We start from the raw sequence: 19,535 nt of genomic DNA on the forward strand, positions 1-19,535 counted from the left end.
AAGCCATGACTCTTTGGGTCATTGTTTCAGTGATATTTCCTTACTAGATTCCTCGATGCCTTCAACAATGGCAGAGCTTCTAATGTACTGGAAACATTCTTTAAAATTCAGGGAGATAATTCAGAGATGTATTGGAAGTACCTCATGCTGAACTGGGTAGCAGTCAAACATCAAGAATTGACCACAGTAATTATTTTATGACATTTTGTACTATGCTATAAAATGTTTTATGATGATTCTTATGCCATAAGTATTGTATAAAATCCCTGAAATTTCAATTGCATGGGAGTCAGAGATCCTGGATTTTGGACTTATTCAGTAAGTTAGCTCATTTGAGGTTCCTTGGTTCAAAAGGTTTTGTCCCATGATGCACCATTTTGCCCAGTTAAAGGTTACAGACACATGAATTTTAGTAGGCCAAAAGGTACATTATTTCCTACACAAATGCGGTATCTATTTTTCTCTGCAAACCTCACATGAAAATGAACCATCTCTTTCACATACCTGTAGGAGAGATTTCAGCAACATGATCTGCGTCAATCGATTCCTGTTCTCCCTAAAAAAAAAAAAAAAAGATTAAAAAAAAAGATAAACACTCAAGATTGAAGCTGCATGGAAAAAAGACAGCCTACAAAAGTAAAGGCCAACCAAAATTAGGACAAGATGAATGAGAAAAATCATCAGCTGGGAATGAAATTGTGTATGAAACATAACCAAAAACACATAACCTTTTATAAGGATGTATCATTAGGCAGCAAAATAACATTCCTCCAGCCACAGGGTGGGGAAAATCTGAACCTGCTGTGGTTATGTAGGTGAAGCAAGCAGACGGGAGAAAAGGGTCACCAAAGCAGATGTGCTAATGGGAGTGGAGTATGGGGAGGAATGCTGTCATACCAACTGGTCCTTCCCACCACTTTCAATGTTTTGAAAGAACAGGGAGTTTGTACCCTTGATTTCCAGCAGTTCTAGACTAGAGTTTCCTCTAACTCCATGGGTTATAGAAAAGGGGATGTGGGAACTACAGATTGCCTATCATACAGCAAAACATTCTAATAGTTATTGCTACAACTTCTCTCATGTCATATACCTGTGCAAAAAGATTACTGCTTTTTCTGGCCCATTGTCTACGACCCATTGCCAATTCCTCTTCAACTAATTGCTTTTTACATTATTGAGAAATAGAATCATCCTTTTCTCTGGCAACATAAGCACTATGGATAAATTCTGAAAAAGTTAATATTGGTCAGAATCACTTCTCTTACCCTTCCCTCTGCAACCCAACCCCAAGAAAGAAAAACATCTTGACCTAAAGAGCCAGAATTTTCTAATTGGATGGATAAACTCTTCACAACATTGATTTCTAATGTGCCAGTAGATATTACTGTGCCAGTAGATATGGGACAAACATTCTACTATGAATTGGCATATCTAAACCAGCTTTTTCATCAAGCTATTCACACAAGAATCTCTTTCAACATCTCCATGTAAAAATCTATTTAGAAATGAGTTGATGCTTACTGTATTTTTTAATGTTTCCTACTCCCCACCCCCAAAGAACTCACAATTCTCTGACAAGACACATTACACAGAAAGGTGGCCTATGATTAGCCAATAACAGAAATTACTCTTCTGGCCAAAAATTAAATATTTATTTAGGGTTGGAAGATGCAAAACTTAATTAACTTTGGTTTGATCCCAGCAATCCAAGCCTAGATAGTAGAATAGACCTGGTTAATAATGATATGGGAAACTATCAAAAAATGCCAGGATTATAGAGTAGACAGGAAAATTGAAAACAATTTTAGAAGAGGGCAAAGATGACCTCTTTCCATATTGCTGCCAAGACAACTATTTGGACATACTGATACATTAGTCAGGAGACAAGTTCAAATTGAAGGAGTCTTTACTTTTATTAGTCTTGTGGGAAATAATCAACAAATGTCCAATAATAATAATCAACTCTCCTGTAATCAATTATCTTCTGCATGCCAGTGCCCACAAGTAGATCAATAATAGCAAGAGCAGCAATAGTTAACTCATCATGCTAACTGTAAAGCCACTCACCTCCCCATAAACCTCCAATACCATCTATCTATACCACTTGCTAGAATGATCTTCCTAAATTCATTTACCCTCTTTACACTGCTTATGACAGCTTTCCAGGTTGTTAAGAAGAATTGATTCCTAGTTTTTGACTTAAATGATGTTGACAATCTCTGAATCTGGCCACTGAATTTTCTAGGCAAAATTCCTGCTCTGTTGACCGAATATTAAGTATCTTCTTCAGAAGATGTTAATAGACATTAATCATCCTGTCTGGGGTGACACAAGAGTAAAGAAAATTGTGTTTTGGCTTAAGATCCAATTAACGGATAGTTCTATGCTTGGCTTATATCCCTTTCTGACTACAATAGAAATTATATAACTTATCATTGTTTCATATTTAGAGAAAGCTAACAAGGATTCATATCAATGTTTCTCAACCTTGGTCACTTGAAGATGTGAGAGCTTCAACTCAGCAAGGATGGCTGGGGAATTCTGGGAGTTGAAGTCCAAAAATCTTCATGTGGCCAAGATTGAGAAATGCTGATCTATATTGACTATTGATGAGGTACTGACATCAAAGAGCATCCAGTTATATGATCTAGAAGAGTTAGAGCTAGAAATAAATTCCCTTCCTCAGAAGCCTCTATTTTTTGATAATCTGATGTAGCCTAGCAGAAGTATAGATTCCACAACTCAGAAACAAAATTACTTTTAATAAAAAAATTCCAGATCTTTCAGTGTTGTGGAAAAAAAAATACTTTTAAACAGTTCCTTCAAAACTGTGTACTTCCAACTTCTATTTTCTCTGTTGCTGCCTTTTTAAAACAGGTGTCTTTAAGTTAAACATGTTGGGTACAGATTATGGGAGTTTAGAAAACATCTTGTATATAAAAATTTTTCTTGAAATATACATATTTCCTGGCACTTTTCTGTTCAAATAAAGAATTACATAAATAGAGAAACATGAAACATGACTTAGAAATTAATGAGTGACTACTTGGATTACATGTGATGAACAAGGAATTCATTGACAACAATGAAGATGGACAAGGAATTCTGAGATTCTTTGAACAAAATTGTATGCCCTTTAAGACTAAAATATCGTCCCATTCAATTTTTAGCATTGTGACACTTAAGATGGCAAATTATTATTTTAAAAAATCTTATTAAAATGATCTTGAAAGGAAGAGGAAAAAAAGATAGGAGGATGAAAGTAAAACAACTTGCCCCAAATTGACATCCCCTACAGCAGGGCTGTCAAACTCCTGGCCTGTGGGCCGGATAAATCACGCACTGGCCACGGCCACGCCTGGTTTAGCGAAGGGAAAAAAAGTCCCAATACGTCATGTGACGCCACCATGACAATGCAAGTTTGACACCCCTGCCCTACAGTGTTTAATAATACAGCTATAATGATTAAATAGCTCAGTCAATCGCAGTGTGATAATAATGGAATCATAATCCAATATACGTAGAGGGTTCCAAGCTGGGGAAGTCTAGACTGAGGGAAAGGAAATCAAAAGAGAGGAGGAAAAACGAAAAAGAAGGAGGGGAAAAAAAAAAAGGAGTGAAAAAGAGTGTTGTCCTCACCCAGCTTTGCCCATGTCTACAGGGTGATGCAGAGAAGGAAGCGGAACTTTGCTCATGATAAACAGCATGACCTCCGACCTCTGATAGGTGGGCAGAGTGCTGGCAAAAGAACCTGGGAAAAGACAGAGCAGGAAAAGCATGCAAGATAGTCTAGTAGGGGTGAGGAAAAGGCACAGAGCTGGTGTGGGGACCCAATACAGAAAGGACCAAAAAAATAAATAAAAAATCACCGGCAAGAAAGTATAGATTTTCACCAAGATTTTCTTACTGCCAGGGAAAACCCCTCCTTATCCTATCGGAAGGAGAAGCCCACAAACCAGATGCCCAAGGAAAAGAGATCAGGTCCTTCTAGGAGTTGCTGCGGAGATACTACTCTCAATTCTTGCTTGGCCGCTATATGAATGTAATGCTGGGTGGACAGTGGAGAGGCACACAATGCTGGTTCTTTGGACTGACCTGGATTTCATTTTTTAAATGGCCCTTTTCTTGAACTATGTTTTGTTTAGCAATAAAGACGCAGCAGAAAAATTAAGGCAATCGACTTTTCGACGATAAAGTGCGCTTTTACTAAAACACTTTAATTTATTAATTAAAAACATCTCTCAATGGTTTAATTGTACAGGTAGTCCTCGACTTAACAACAGTTTATTTCATGGCCGTTCGAAGTCCCAACAGCACTGAAAAAAGCGACTTATGAACATTGTTTCACACTTATGACCATTGCAGCACCCTCATGGTCATGTGATTTACATTCGGATGTTTGACAACTGACTCACACGTATGAAGGTTGTAGTCAGGGGCGGGATTCAAATGTTTTAACAACCGGTTCTGTGGGCGTGGTTAGGTGGTCGTAGCTAGGTGGGCATGGCCACGGCTTCTTCTTTTTTTGCAGCAACCCCCCCCCCCATTTTTTGGGCCTTCTGGGCCTCAGGGAAGCCTCATGGGGGGGGGCATTTTTGCTCCCAGAAGGCTTCCCTGGGGTCAGGAAGGAAAAAAACGGAGCTGGGAGAGGCACGCAGTACCCCCCCCCCCATGCTTCATTTTGGGGCCTTCTGGGCCTCAGGGAAGCCTCCTGGGGGTGAATTTTTGCTCCCAGAAGGCTTCCCTGGGGCCCAGGAAGGCAGCCCCTCCTACATTTTTTGCCTTCCTGTGCGAAGCAGTAAGACAGAGGGGAATCCCGGTACAGCTGATAGTAGGAACAGCTGATTGTCAGAAGGGGGAAAGAAAAAAAAGAAATACCTTAAGGAGTGACTGGGCAGGGAAGAACGCAGTCAGCGATGTCGAGCATGCACGCGATGTTGCACATGTGTGATAAGGACTGACTGGGCGGGGAGAGAAGGGCAGAGAGGGGCAGGGCCAGCCAGGGGCACGATTTGCTGGTTCTCTGAACTGCGTAGAATCATAACAACCAGTTCTATAGAACCGGTCCGAACCAGTAGAATCCCACCTCTGGTTGTAGCATCCCAAGGTCATGCGATCCCCTCCTGCAACCTTCTGACAAGCAAAGTTAATGGGGAAACCAGATTCCCTTAACAACCGTGTTGCTAATTTAACAACTGCAATGATTCACTCAACAAATGTGGCAAGGAAAGCCGTAAAATGGGGCAAAACTCACTTAACAAATTTCTCACTTAGCAACATAAATTTTGGGCTTAATTGTGGTCGTACGCTGAGGACTACCTGTATGAGTATGTATGTATATAATGGTACATATGTATACAAATGTGTGTATTTTTAAGGAAGAAGATAGAGTGAAGGAAACTGAGAGTGAAAAATAAGAGACTGGGACCAATTCTGAAATGGTTCCAGATTTTTCTGCACTCTCTTTTTTAACGAGTCGAGCCTGATGGGCTAGATCAGGGCTGTCAAACTCCCGGCCTGTGGACCAGATGCGTCACCTACCGGCCACACACAAGCCCAGTTTAGCAAAGGCGGGGAAAGTCCTGATATGTCACGTGACGCCGACATGACAACATGAGTTTGATACCCCTGGGCTAGATGTAAAACTGTGAAGAACTGGTTGAGGTAAGTTAGATCAGACTCTTGGGCAGGATGAATAGGATGCATGGTTAACCTGAAGAATACTAAAGGGCTGAATATTGAGACAGCTTCAAAACCTCTCTATCCCCCAAAGAACTGCCTGCTTATAACCCCGCAACGTTCAGGAAACTTCTGGAACAGTTTCTTCTTCTCCTTCTCTCTCTCTCTGGCAGGTGTTCAGAGATTCCCAAGTCTCTTGCGACCTCTGCTGGCCATGCAGTGCATAAAAGTGAAGTGTAAAAAAAAATATTACTACCTGCTTTCTTTCTAGATTTTAATGTGAGGACGCCTATCACATTTGTTACTTAGGACTTAGTGGGATCTACAGAGCAGCCTTAGAATAGTTTTTAATATGCTCAGTGTTAGAACCAACAGAAAAAGAGCACTATTATAAACAAGCGCGGGGCCCTTTCCCCTCTGTACTAAGAGAGCTGTTCCAATATTGACTCAGCCTTCTTCCATCCTTCCACGGTCGGTAAAATGAGAACCCAGATCGTTGGGGGCAATATACTGGCTTCGTACACTGCTTAGAGAAGGCTGTAAAGCACTATGAAACAATATATAAGTCTTAGTGCCATTGCTATTTCCATACCACAAAGATCAGGGAATGCAGGCATCATGGTTTCGTAAGTACCAGTCTTCTAAATCTTGTCTAGTACCCAACGTTAAAAGTAGATATGGACGGGTACGTATGGTCCACCAAATATCGCTGTTGTTGTTTCATCACTAACATTTGCTGGGGTTGACAGTAGATACAGTTCTGCAACCTTTGGAAGGCCACAAATTTACCCTCCCTTAGTTTTGCCACGACGCAAGAATGAAGGGGGAGGGTTGTAAGCAGCTTCATCAAGTAATCCTTCCACTTAAAAAGTATGATTGACAATGGAAGGTGGGACTGTCGTATCAAAGACAATACATTATTGGCAGAATTGACCTCGCTTGTATGGATTAAAAACTAAGTTTAGCACAGCATTGAAATTAGTTCAGAGCTCTCACTACCAACTCCAAAGAAATGTTTTCCTTTGTGCTATGGGAGTCACGCCATTTCTGTATTAAAACCACATCAAATTGCTGCTTTAGTATGCGGCATGCAAAGCATGGCCCAGAGAACCATATATGTTCCATACGAAGACCCTATTAAAAATGAAAAGAGAAAGGTAGGTCCTTACCTTCCCCACCAATCTCAAGGCCAGTGGATTGGGCCCAAAAGTTCTGGACTATCTAAGGGTGAAAAAAATCTAAAAAAAAATACAGAACTTGCCATTGCTTTTTTCCCCTTTTAAACTAAAACTCAACTAAGTATTATTGGTGACATCATTTGTGCCCTAGGTTCCCCTTGGAGTTTTATCTTGGAAGGCAGTAAGAATATTCACACTGAATGTTCCTTGCTTCCAGATCAAACAAACTGCTCTAGAACTGTTTAAATGTCTACTCCTTGTAAAGGCAGCAGAGTTTCATGTGCCATTTCATGCAAATTTCAAGGAATGGTCCTTGTCTGGCAGAAAGTTCTAGCACAAAACCTGGACTAAGCATGTCATCTTAGATATAGTTCATCCTAGACTCATTTAGCCCAGAAAAGATTGTTTAGATTTACAACAATTACAACAATTTTGAGAAGCCCAACGTCTTCCCCAAGTTGGGCTTCTCAAAATCCTTCTAACTGGAGATGCTGGCTGGGGAATTCTGGGAGATGAAGTCCACATATCTTAAAATGACTAAGGTTGAGAAATAGAGTTAGCCCTAAAAAAATTCCAAGAGATTATACTGAGTTGTGAGCCATGCAAAAACACAGCGTTTATCCAAATAACAGCCCTATACCCTTTCTTAGAAAGATACTGATTCCACTGCAGGACTAGAATAGTCCCTTTGGGGCTTTAAATGGCTCGTCATGGTTTTTCATTATTTTAATATGGAATTTACTTGGTTTCTGAAGGCACAGGCTGATTGTTTCAAACTGTTTTTTATTGCTAATTATTACTGTGTCGTGAGCAATCAAGGAGGAGGAAAAGGGCTGACTTAATTTTTTAAAGTAGCTAAACAGAGGCAAATCTAATAAAGCAGTTCACATAATACAAAGGATTGCAGAATTTCTCAATCACGACCTAAAGGCCATCCTGTCTGGGGCTAATGAGAGTTAAGGAAAACAATTCTAATTCAACTAAATGCCAAGATAAAGAATTAAAGAGGAGTCTAATGAAGGTTCAAGTTTTGCTGTAATGAGAAAAAATCAAAAGTAGTGAAGGAGTTTGATTAAAAACCTAGATAGATTTGTTTTTTCTGAGAATGCTTATAGAAAAATTTGTGCATTTATGCCTCCCTTCCAACACTAAACACACATAACTGACAGATCTGTACCTATTAATAAAAGATGGAACTTTCACATCTGAGCTGTGCTTTGCCAAAATTATACAGTGGAAGGGATCTGTTGAGATTGGTTGAGTTTGGGAGACAATTAATTATATGTAGTTACTAGTTTCCTGTACATAAACATATAGAAGAATCTGAAATACCAGATTAAAGTACAGGTTTGATGTACTGGCAGTGGTGGTGATCAATCATAACTTTCATCCTTTACAAATAAACAAACAAACAATCCAACAAACAAGCTTCTAGGCTCATGATGGTTGAGAAGCTTCAGAAGACTCTCATCCAGGATCTTATGTGTTTTGGTGAATGCAAGTTCACCATACTGTATGTTTTTGATTCCCTTCTCTCTGAATCAAAGCAAGACATGCAGCATTCAAGAAAAAAATTACTGAGATGCTGTTTCTATTTTCCTATCATTGCCTCTTCGCTAAATTACTAAAAAATAAAATAAAAGAGTTGGCAGGGTTCATTTAAATTTACAAGACTAATGGAAACCTTTGATGGGGAAAGAAGCATTTGCAGTGCTAGATAAAACAAATCGTCCTGTCTTTCCAGTTTCTGAGCAAAAATGGCCCAAATGCTTGGGGCTACTTAGCATACCTGTGGTCTTGATTATGGCCTCTTGGAACATTCTTTCTTCATGCTCCTTAATGATCTTGGTGCCACCAGCAATGGCACAATCATAGCTACCCGTCAAGGCATAATCGATACTCAGCCGCAGCTGCCTTAGAAGGGTATTGAACACCTCCAGCACAGTTGGTCCTAGAAGCAACGCACAACGTATCTTTGGAAGAAAGAACATTTCCGAGTTTCTGTGCATACTGACTCCAATGCAACAGAACAAAATGTTACAGTAGGCGTATTGGATCCCAACAAAAAGAGGATGTTTCTTGCCTAAAGATTTGAATACATCTATATTCCAATTGAACTATCCAGGGTATTTTGATACAAAAATGTGAATTCCTGGACAGAGTTGATGTTCTCCTTCTAGTTCCCCAATCTTGGCACTTTCACTTATGTTGCCCTATAAATCCCATCACTGTTTTAAAAGGTCCCTATTGTTAAGTAATATGTACTTATTTTCATCTTAAAAATCTAGTTCCTCCACCAGACTGCTTTTACAAGTCTGGTTTTTGGCTACTCTGAAATATCTCCCAAAGAACAATTCTTGATCAATCTTTTTAACTGATCCATCTAGGCTTCTGTTTCCAAATAGGTTGATCCGTACATTAACTATCCTTTTGGGAAATTCAGTTTTTGGAATTTAAGAACTTTAGATTCTTGAAGAGATAAACCTTTTGAAGGTCATTCAGGTGCTTACCAACAGATCCAGAGGCTGCAATGATGGCTGCTTCTGAGAGGACCTCAACTATCCCTGCCCGCACAGTGGCAGCACTTTTGCTGTTGGCATCCAAATGGCTCAGGAGCTGCTGAATCACCAAATGCGAATGCTGTGGCTAGAAAAATAAAAGATACAGCAGATCCGGAAATAACACTATGAACTCTAAATACTGTAAGAGGAATTTGAGAGATTAACTTTTGGAAGCCAAAGATAAGGGTGCTGAAGTCTTCACGCTCAACATTAAGTAGCAAATATCTCCTTTCTCTCCCTCCCAGGTTAGAATACTTCGCTATTTAATGAGAACAAAAGACCTGTGATTACAATACCAATGCCAATTGCAGGATATGCACAGAAAGTTCATGTTGAATAACTTTTCCTCCTCCTTTGGCTTGGATGCAGAAAAGGTTTACGTGCCTGAATCAGTATATACATACAGCCTTTTGTCATACCACTTGAACATGGAGGGATATGTGGTCATAGTGCATGATTGGATTAGTTCATGTATCTCATAGTTCATTTTTTTGAACCTAAAAAGTATATGAGAACATTTAAGCCTCGTTAAGGAAACAGATTCCATACTGAATCATGAAAGCTGGACACTTTTCGATTCACCCAGATTGCACTTGTTGTATGAGCTGCGTTGGCTCTTAGTTTCCTTCTGGGTGCAATTCAATACTACCGTAGTTATCATTTTTAAAAAACTACACGGCATGGGGCCAGGTTATTTGCAGAACCGTTTCTTCCTAAAGCATCTGCCCTTCCTATCAGATTGGATAGGTAACAATTTTTCAATGGACAAAACTTGCCTGAAATGTTGCCAAGTAGTGGGAACTTGGAAGTATACATTTGTAGTGGCTGCTGTTCCTTTATGGAACACCCTCACCCCATGATCTGATAGGTGCCCAACCTTTCAGCCTTCTGGAAGGTCATTAAGACCTGGCTTTCTATCCAGACACTAGGGTAGAGTGAGGATGTCTTGGGTTAGTTGTTGGGGCATCTCAAGGGGATTATAACAAGGCACTGGGTGTTGGTTGTGTTTTCAAGGATTTTTTTTAAAAATAGTTCTGGAGTTTTATAGTTGCTGTGAGCCATCCAGAGTTGTCTTTTAAAATAGGTGGTCATATCAATCTTAGAGAAAGAAAGAAAGAAAGAAAGAAAGAAAGAAAGAAAGAAAGAAAGAAAGAAAGAAAGAAAGAAAGAAAGAAAGAAAGAAAGAAAGAAAGAAAGAAAGAAAGAAAGAAAGAAAGAAAGAAAGAAAGAAAGAAAGAAAGAAAGAAAGAAAGAAAGAGTTGTTTCTACTATGGGTCACACAAAGTTTGGTGTAGTGATTAAAGTGTTGGCCTAGAAACCAGGAGATGGAGAATTCTATCCCATGAAAGCTGGTTCAGTGTCTTTTGGGCCAGTCATTCTCTCTCAATCCAACCCACCTCAAAACATTGCTACTGTGGAGAAAAATATTAAGAGAAAAGAGAAGGGAATGTTATGCATGTGAGCTGTCTAGAATTATTTTCAAATAATAAAGGCAGGATAAAAATCAATCAATCAATCAATCAAAATAAATAGAATTTAGTTTGCTGGAGTTTATGACTCATCAAGGAAGATTCTGCTCTGAAGTTTAAGTTCATGTCACTTCACCTGGCTGTTGCTGAGGTAGAAACTAAACTTCCTTATACTGTAGGAATATAAAAATAGAAATGCCCTCTTAATGCAGATCTCACCTGAATGGAGTACATGATGATCTTAAAGCAACGGATTGCAAAGGTATTTGGTTCCCAAAGAGAGTGGTTATCTAAGTGGCTTTTGGGAAATAAGAAGGAAAAAAGAGATACAAATTTAGCAGACTTGATGGAATTGACTAGTCATCTAAATTAGAAAGACATTTCAAAGATCAACAACTTTAAATTAGCAAATGAAACCAAACCTAGCTGTTTTTTTACAATGTAAAAAAAGCCCCTCTTCTATGAAGACAACTTAGAATTTAGCGTGTTAAGCCAATAATTGCCGTAGGTCAGTCTGCCTTGGGACCACAGGCAGTTATTTTCATGAAGAAGTTTAAGCTGGAGCTGATTGTGGCTCCAGCTTAAATTTGGTTAGAACCAAAGTTGATTCTAATTAAAGGTCCATTATTTTTCTCACTACAGGGACCACCCAGATGTTTCTGGAGAATGAGTCCACAAATAGACAATGAAAGACCGTTGACATCCTAAATCATGGCCTGGATGAACAAACAATAGGGTCAATCCAGAAAACTATATTATTGGTTTTTTAGTGTTCTCCAAGGTTGGTTGTTTTCTTGCAAATGTTTCAATCTAAGGCTAAGTTGATGCTGCTCCCTGTGTACCTGGGTGAATTCCTAGAGAATTCCTGAAAACCTGGCATTTTGATGAATCAGCAATCAATAGATAAAGATCATTCCTATTTAGGTACTATTAAAAACATACACATGAAAGTCAAAGAAAAAAACAAACAGCTGAAATCACATTCTTCCAAGCTATCAACATCCTGATAAATAGGAATAGTTACCAGATAAACAGGCAGGGAAGAAACATATGCAGTTCTTGACTTACAACCATTCGTTAAGTGTTAAGCATCTGTACAAAGTTACAATGACACTGAAAGAACAAATTTTACCACCAGTTCTTGCACTTATGATGGTCACAGCATCCCTACTATCATGCGATCAAAATTCAGGTGCTTGGCAACCAGCATGTATTTATGGTTGCAGCGTCACTCTTGGGTTATGTGATCACCATTTGCGACCTACCCAACTGGCTTCTGATAAGCAACGTCAATGCGGGAAACCAGATTTGCTTAACAGCCGCATGATTCACTTAACAACTGAAGTGAGTTGCTTAACAACTGTGACAAAAAGGGTCTTAAAATTGGATAATGCTCACTTAATTACTGCAATGGAAATTCTGGTCCCAGTTATGATTGTTAAGTCAAGGATTACCTATATCTTGATCAGGGGTGGGATGCTACCGGTTCTGCCTGGCTCTATAGAACCGGTAGCTCTGAAGAGCAGCAGACACAGAACCGGTTCTGTGTCTGTTGCTGTTTGGCTTACCCACCCACCTGTCCTTTATTTCATTATTTTACCTGTCCTTTATTTCTTGCTTTTTCAACCTCAGCTGCTTTGTGCAACACAGCTGAGGTTGAAAAAGCAGGAAAAAAGAGGCTTTTCAAATGCTGCACATCCGCATGCAGCACTTATCAGCTGTCCGGGCGGCACAGCTTATGGTATATTACACGCGTGCACAGCAAAACGTAATCACCAAACTGGTAGTAACACCAGTTGAATCCCACCCCTGAACGTGATCATTTTCAGGATATATTGGGTAGTGTTATGTGTGTCTGGAAGAAGGCCTTTTTAGTAGCCACCCAACCCTATGAAGCAGTTAAGATCCCTGAGGTCTTACATTTTAGGGAAGTTTTTCACTGAGTTTTTGAGGCACAGTATCTATCCCCAGTAAGGTTGCTGCTAATTTTCTGTTTGATATTAGATTTTTAAAATTAGTTTTATGCCAATTATATGTACTATTTGTGATGTCTGCAATTTTATAAGTTGTGACCCTTCTGGAATCTTAGACTGGGGAGGTATATAAATGAAACAATGAGTGACTGAGAAAATACATTCATTCAGCGGAGCTTATTTTACTATTTTAGTTTGGTTGATCTAGAAATAGGAGCCTTTGGGTCAGAACAGCCCCAGTGCTAGAACAACCCTGAAGCTGACCTGATCGAAGCCATCTTGGAGTTTCAATGTTGCCACACTGGAGCTGAGGGATAGGGAGGGGGGATTTGAGATAGCTGGGACTTTTAGTCAAAGTAAAATACTTTCTCTTAGGAACTAAGGACCTTCTCACACCTGGTCAGAGGAAGGAAGAGTGATTTCACCAGGCAACCGGATAGCACCTTGATTGGACCGTGCGACCAATTATTTGGGGAAAGGGAAAAACATTTACTTTTAATTAGGTGAAAACAGTGGGAACCTTCAGAGTTGGTTTTCACCAGATCTGTGCCAATATGATATATCCAATAAAGCTACTCTTTGAGGAATATACCTGCCTCAGAGTTTTGCTTACTATGAGTCTATTACTTGGAACCCTGACACAACTCCTTTGTCACTGGATCAGTTGCTTCCTTATTTAGCATTAGAGAGGAGTAAAAATAGTTGTATTGCAATGGGACTTTAAAAGTTATGTTTAGTTTCTAATTTTAATGCCACAATTCAGTTGTATTAGATGGCTTTTCCTCCTATCCTTGTTTTAATAAGATTTACTCTATACCAGGGGTCTCAAACTCAATTTACCTGGGGGCTGCTGGAGGCAGAGTCTGGGTGAGGCTGGGCCGCATAAGGGATTCCACAGTGGCACTGCAGACGTCATTTCCGCTCGGCTTCTACTTGTCAGCGGCTCCTGGTTTTGCCTTTCCCTTCCCAAGGCAACGCGGGACTGGAGCCGCGCGGAGCTGCGCCGGCAGTAGCAACTCCTGACAACCCCAGCCGGACACCTGAGCGGAGCCTGGGCGGAACTGCCTGTTGCTGCTGCGGGCGCTGCTGTGGGCATCTGGCTGCCCAAGTAAAGAACCGCACCAGCTCAGGGCAACTGTGAGGAGCAATAGGGGAAGCCGGACCATTGGAGAAGCGGAGCAAAGCTGGAGATTAGTAGCTGCCTCTTTCGGCGCAGAAAGCTTCCCCCAACCAGCCGGCTGGTCTCCTCCTCCTCGGCCATACAGAACAAACAGGCAGAGAAGGAGGAGAGCAGCTGGCCAGTTGGGGGAGGCTTCTTGTGCTGCGAAAGAGGCGGCTAATGATCTCTGGCTCCGCTCTGCTTCTCCAACATCCGGCGCCGCCCTGTTCTATGTGCTGGCTGCTCAGACTTGCCGGGCCCGAATGTCAGCCACGACGAGGAATGGCGGTCCATTCCCCCTGTGGGCCGCACTAATATTATACTTTCATATCACAGTGGGGGCCACAGGATATCATCCTGCAGGCTGCAATTGACCTGCGGGCCGCGAGTTTGAGACCCCTGCTCTATACTATCCTAGATACCAATTAGGAGAGGAGAAGGGTTTTAAAGTTGATGATTTGCACTGCAGCTCAAATACTATTAACACTGCTAGAGAACCAATGACTGGATGTAATGCAACATGACAGAAGAGGCTAAAATTGAAGGCCCGTTTATGGCTGAGGAAGTTATAGGAAGCCACTGTCGTCTTAGCGTGTTGGGTGAACCACAGCCATAACAACAGGTCTTAAGATGGTTTATTTTAGAGAGATCCCCCTGCACGTGTGAAGCTGGGATGATGGCTTAATGTGGGAATTAACCTTTTTTGCTTAGACCAATTCACACCCTTGTTGCGAGTTAAGGGAATAAGATGAGATCACTTTGTGTAATATCCCCATATTTCTTGGGAAAACGCTGGAATAAAAACATACTATTAATGATGGTGATCATCATCATTGTTCTGCCCATGTGTCATTAAGTGTGAGGAAGAAGTAGTTCAATCCACCTGGTTTTTGTAAACATCTCACAGGGGAAACTGAGGCAGTTGTAGAACGCACAAGGCAAGGGACTTACATGAGGACAGGCTTGATTGCGTTTTTGATATTGCCATAGGCTGCCCGACCCAGGAGCTCCCGCAAACATCGTTCAGCCAGCTCTGCTGGGTTCTCTTTCTCCTTCTCAGCTGTTTGCAAGGGTGAGGGAGAACGGCTAAAGGAAGCAAGGAAAAAGAAAAAGAAAAAGCTACAACTTAAATGTCAAACATGCATTTCACAGGCAACATGCAAGTAGCATATTTGTTTTTCTAGTTTTGCTTAAAAAGAGACTTCGGGAGTCTGAAGTGCTCATCCCTTTCTCTGCACACGGAATGAAAATTGGAGGCACAAAGATTTTATTAGTGGGAAAGGATTACAAGAAATGTTCATTTCTCTGCAGACAACGGCCACAACTTTCCATATGATCCAATCTCGAGAATTATGCAGACGTTTGATAAGTCACGCAGAGATCAGGCGGACGGCCTCCTCTGGGTCATTGTTGTGTCTCTGTACTAAAATTGATCTAATGAACGCAATCCATATAACGATCTGCGTCAGGACAATGAATCACACCAAAATAGGAATTTAGAAATGCAAAGCGTATCCTTACAAAAAATTCTCAAGTCTCCCTGGCCAGAATCGTGTACTCTGAGCACAATCGCTCTGCAGGATTTCAGTCAAAGCCTCTTTCAAGCCAACCTGCAAATTGTCAAGGGCTGAATGTGGAAATTTCTGCTTTCTAACTAATTAGTCTATTCCTGAATTACTGTGTATTTTCTCCCCTTGGTTTAAAGAAAATCCTAATTATTTACACATTCCTCATAGCATGCCAACTCAAACTCAAATTGAGAACATGTTTTGTTCTGGCGGGCTATATGAAAGCCTGGATCACAGCAGGGGGGTTTCCAGTGTTTTATGAGTCCCATTCTCTCCTTTGCAGACAAAATCATGAGTAATTACATCGTTAAAATTTGACCATCTACTTCAAAGGTCAGTGCTACATTCCAGGCTTCTGGGAAGGAGTCTTTCAACACAATGCTAGGAAACTATTTGTGGCTTGCAGCCATAGGTTGTCCATCTTACTCTGATAAATGTCAGAGTAAGCAGAACTATTTCTATTCCATAAATCTTCTATAATTCTATAACCCCATGAGTTTGATAAGGCAGAATGGTGGGAACTTCAGGATCGATAAAGGTAAATTCTTCATACAATACATTGTTACACTTTGCAATTTACGGTTTGGAAACACAGAGAAGCCTGCAAATTTGAATCACTTTAATAGAGGGATTAGAATAACTTTTTCAGAAAGATGGTGTCAGGATAAAACTGTGTGTTACCTTGTGGTCTAGAGCAATGGTCGCAAACTTTTTCAGTCCACCACCCCCTTGGTGCTACAAACTCATCCTCAATGCCCCCAACCCAGGGGCGGGATTCAAATTTCTGTGGGCATGGCCTAATTTGAGGGTGTGGTTTGCTGGTCATGAGATTGGGTGGGCGTGGCTTGGTCACATGACTGGCTGGGCGTGGTTTGCTGGTCACGTGACTGTTGGTGTGGCTTGCTGGTCACGTGACTGGGTGAGCGTAGTTTAGTGACTGGCAAACCAAATAAAAGTGATCCTCACTTAATAGCCGGTTGCTTAACAAGTGTTCTAATTTATGACTGGCTTCCCCAGAACTACTTGACCTGTTTTTGGAGTTTTGACAGCCATGCACACACATATACACATACTCCCTTCCAACCCTGCTGGAGCAGGTCATTGGACTAAAATCGGCAAAGCATCTCTGATTAGATTCTAGTAGTGAATAAAATCTAATCAGAGATGCTTTGCCAATTCTTGTTGATTTGTTTTATTTGTATTTCTTTATTTTATGTTGCTGAATTGCATTGACATGTGTGTCCCTTCTTGTGCACAACCCAGAAGCTTTTGTGATTCTTTGCAGCAAAAATTACTGACCTCTGGCTTTGCCATACTTTTCAAACGTGCCAGCACTGCCGCGTTCTAGGTGCTGGCCCCACAGGTCCACCCCATTGAGCCTGCTGCACTTGAGGAACCTGCCCAAGCAAGTCCGAGCAGAGCGGTGCACCAAATCAATGGGGTGAGCCTGGGAGAGGGAAAGAGAGAGAAAAGAGAGAAAGAGAGAAGGAAAAAAAGAGAAAAGGGAAAGACAGAAAAAGGGACAAAGAAAGGGGGGCATGGAGGGATGGAGAGGGAGAGAGAGAGAGCAAGCGAGCACTGATGCATAAGATTGAAATGAGGCCTAGTTTAGAGGCCCTTTTCCACATTAAAACATTTTTGCCAGCATCTTTGCCAGCACATTGAAACATTTTTGGCTTCTATTAATTAAAGGTTTTGTGGACGAAACATGGCCAAGACTATGAGGAAGCTCTCACATTTGTTGCGGCTTTAAACAGGACCCATTGGACCAGATCTCCACCCTAAGAAATTACTTTTCCCCAATGTGCCAATTCTGAAGAAGGCAAAACCAAAATGTACTGGTAAATTACAAGGAGAACACACACATGCACACACTCCCTTCTAACCCTGCTGGAGCAGGTGATTGGACTAGAATAGATATCTCATTATCTTTCTCCTCCCTCCTTCTTTATTTCTTTTTCTTTCTGTCCCTTCCTTCCATTCCCCCCTCTTTCTTTGTCCCTTTTTCTTTCTTTCCTTTTTCTGTTTCTCTTCTTCCTTTTCTCTCTCTCTCTCTCTTTCCTCTCTCTTTCCCTCTCTCAGGCTCACCCCATTGACTTTGTGCACCGCTCCGTTGGGACTTGCTTGGGCAGGTGCCTCTGGTGCAAGGGGCTCAATGGGGTGGAACACGGCGGCAGCAGGATGTTTGAAAAGGAGAGCAAAGCCACTCTGGCTTTCCTCTCCTATTCCCAACGCTGCGTTTGGGGCGCTGCTCCACCGCCCAGAACATGGCGGTGTGATGTTTGAAAAGGCTTTGCTCTCTTATTCCCAATGCTGCGTTCGGGGCACCGTCCCCCAAACACAGCAGTGGGATGTTTGAAAAGGAGAGCAAAGCCACTTTGGCTTTGCTCTCCTTTCCCAATGCTGCGTTCGGGGGGGCGGAGCTCATTGCACCAGAGCGTGCAAGTCAATGGGATGATCCTGCGGGGCCTTGCCTCGAACACGGCAGCGGCGGGATTTTTCTCACCCCTGAATTGTGCCCTGCCGCTCACCTCCAGCGCCCCCTGCCATCTCTTAGCGCCCCCCTGCCGGCCCCCTTGCCTCTCAATTCCACAAGGCATCCCACTGCCCCCCAGGGAGTGGTACTGCCCACTTTGGGAACCACTGGTCTAGAGGAAAGTCAGAACATACACCTACTAAGAGCCATGGTGGCACAGTGGAATACAGTACTACAGGCTACTTCTGCTGCCTGCCGGCTGCCTGCAATTCGGCAGTTCAATTCTGACCAGCTCAAGGTTGACTCAGCCTTCCATTCTTCCAAGGTTGGTAAAATGAGGACCCAGATTTTGGGGGGCAATATGCTGACTCTGCAAACCTCTTAGAGAGGGCTGTAAAGCACTGTGATGCAATATAAGTCTAGGTGTTATTGCTACTTATCAGATGCATGACATAATCACTTAAATTAGTGGTGTAAACAGAGACAAACATGAAAAAAGGACAAACAGTGCAAGAAACTGTAATAGGAACGTTACAGTTCAAGCAGAAAACAAATGAATCCAAGATTAAATCAGTGCAGAGGTAACCTACATCTTGATGAGCAGATGTTGTTGTGCATGTACCCAAAATGAGAAAAAAAATACTTTCTATAGAGACCAAGCTACTCATTATAGGGCCCATGGTATCAAATTTGGTAGGCAAGTCTCTGACGTATTTCCAATGCTAGATTTTCGCAAGTAGCAAAGCCTAATTTTGCAAGAACAACACCAACAATTCTATGTACCTTTCTGCTTCCTCTGCATGCTGAAGGTTGAAGAGCAATGAAGGCACAATCTTGTCCATATGTTGAGGGTCCCAGATGTTTGCCTGTAACTCATCATTAACTGTTTTCCGAACCACACCCTGTAGTCCTTTGATGCCAGACATTCGGATCCTTTAGGAGTAAAAGACTAATGTTAAGAAGGTAACCAGGAAATGGGGTTTTCCTTCTATTTGTAATGCTTGGCTCCTGAAAGGTACCAAACTTGTACATTCTAGAGCCAATGGTTCCAAGGGTGCCACACTGAATTCATGGAGGCCCTGTGAGATATTTTACTATGTAATAAACAGAATTAGCTGCAATACCCTAGGGTATCACAGCGCATTTTGGGAACCGCTAAGGGCACTGTGAACCAAGGAAGTTTGAAAACTTCGCTGCTTGGGAGGTAGGAGTTTATTGGTTATTCTCCAGCAATTAGAAGAGAGACTCTATGCTAACAATGGTTTGTAACAAACTTTTTAAAAAGCATTTTGGGCATCAAGAGGCAGAGCAAAACAACTGTTGTGGTTCACCGGCAGCCTGTGCAACGGAATCGGACAGTGGGGAAAAACGAGGACCAGTCCAGGAGTCTGGAGAGGACTTGGACAAGGGTCCTGTGTCTGATGCAGAGATGGGGCCAGGACCATCTGGGAGTGGTGTGCTGACTCTGGAGC

At 41.6% G+C, this 19,535-nt stretch overlaps 1 protein-coding gene across 8 annotated transcripts in view; it reads right to left on the reverse strand.

Moving 5' to 3' along the window:
* Positions 1–19,535, reverse strand: part of EFR3B (EFR3 homolog B) — a 149,053-nt gene that overhangs the window by 17,508 nt on the left and 112,010 nt on the right. For 7 of the 8 annotated variants that reach the window (XM_087959730.1, XM_087959751.1, XM_087959727.1 and 4 more), the window contains exons 6-12: positions 18,847–18,996; positions 14,971–15,105; positions 11,107–11,185; positions 9,368–9,503; positions 8,647–8,808; positions 3,640–3,751; positions 505–556 (exon numbers count right to left, since the gene is read on the reverse strand). In XM_087959730.1, coding sequence (XP_087815856.1) covers positions 505–556; positions 3,640–3,751; positions 8,647–8,808; positions 9,368–9,503; positions 11,107–11,185; positions 14,971–15,105; positions 18,847–18,996 — 826 coding nt within the window. The remainder of the gene's footprint in view (positions 1–504; positions 557–3,639; positions 3,752–8,646; positions 8,809–9,367; positions 9,504–11,106; positions 11,186–14,970; positions 15,106–18,846; positions 18,997–19,535) is intronic. The other variant, XM_087959709.1, reaches the window with a different exon arrangement.

This window comes from Notechis scutatus, chromosome 1 (assembly GCF_049901735.1).
Source record: "Notechis scutatus isolate UNSWTSFEM ecotype Mainland chromosome 1, rNotScu1.2, whole genome shotgun sequence".
Taxonomy (NCBI): Eukaryota; Metazoa; Chordata; class Lepidosauria; order Squamata; family Elapidae; genus Notechis; species Notechis scutatus.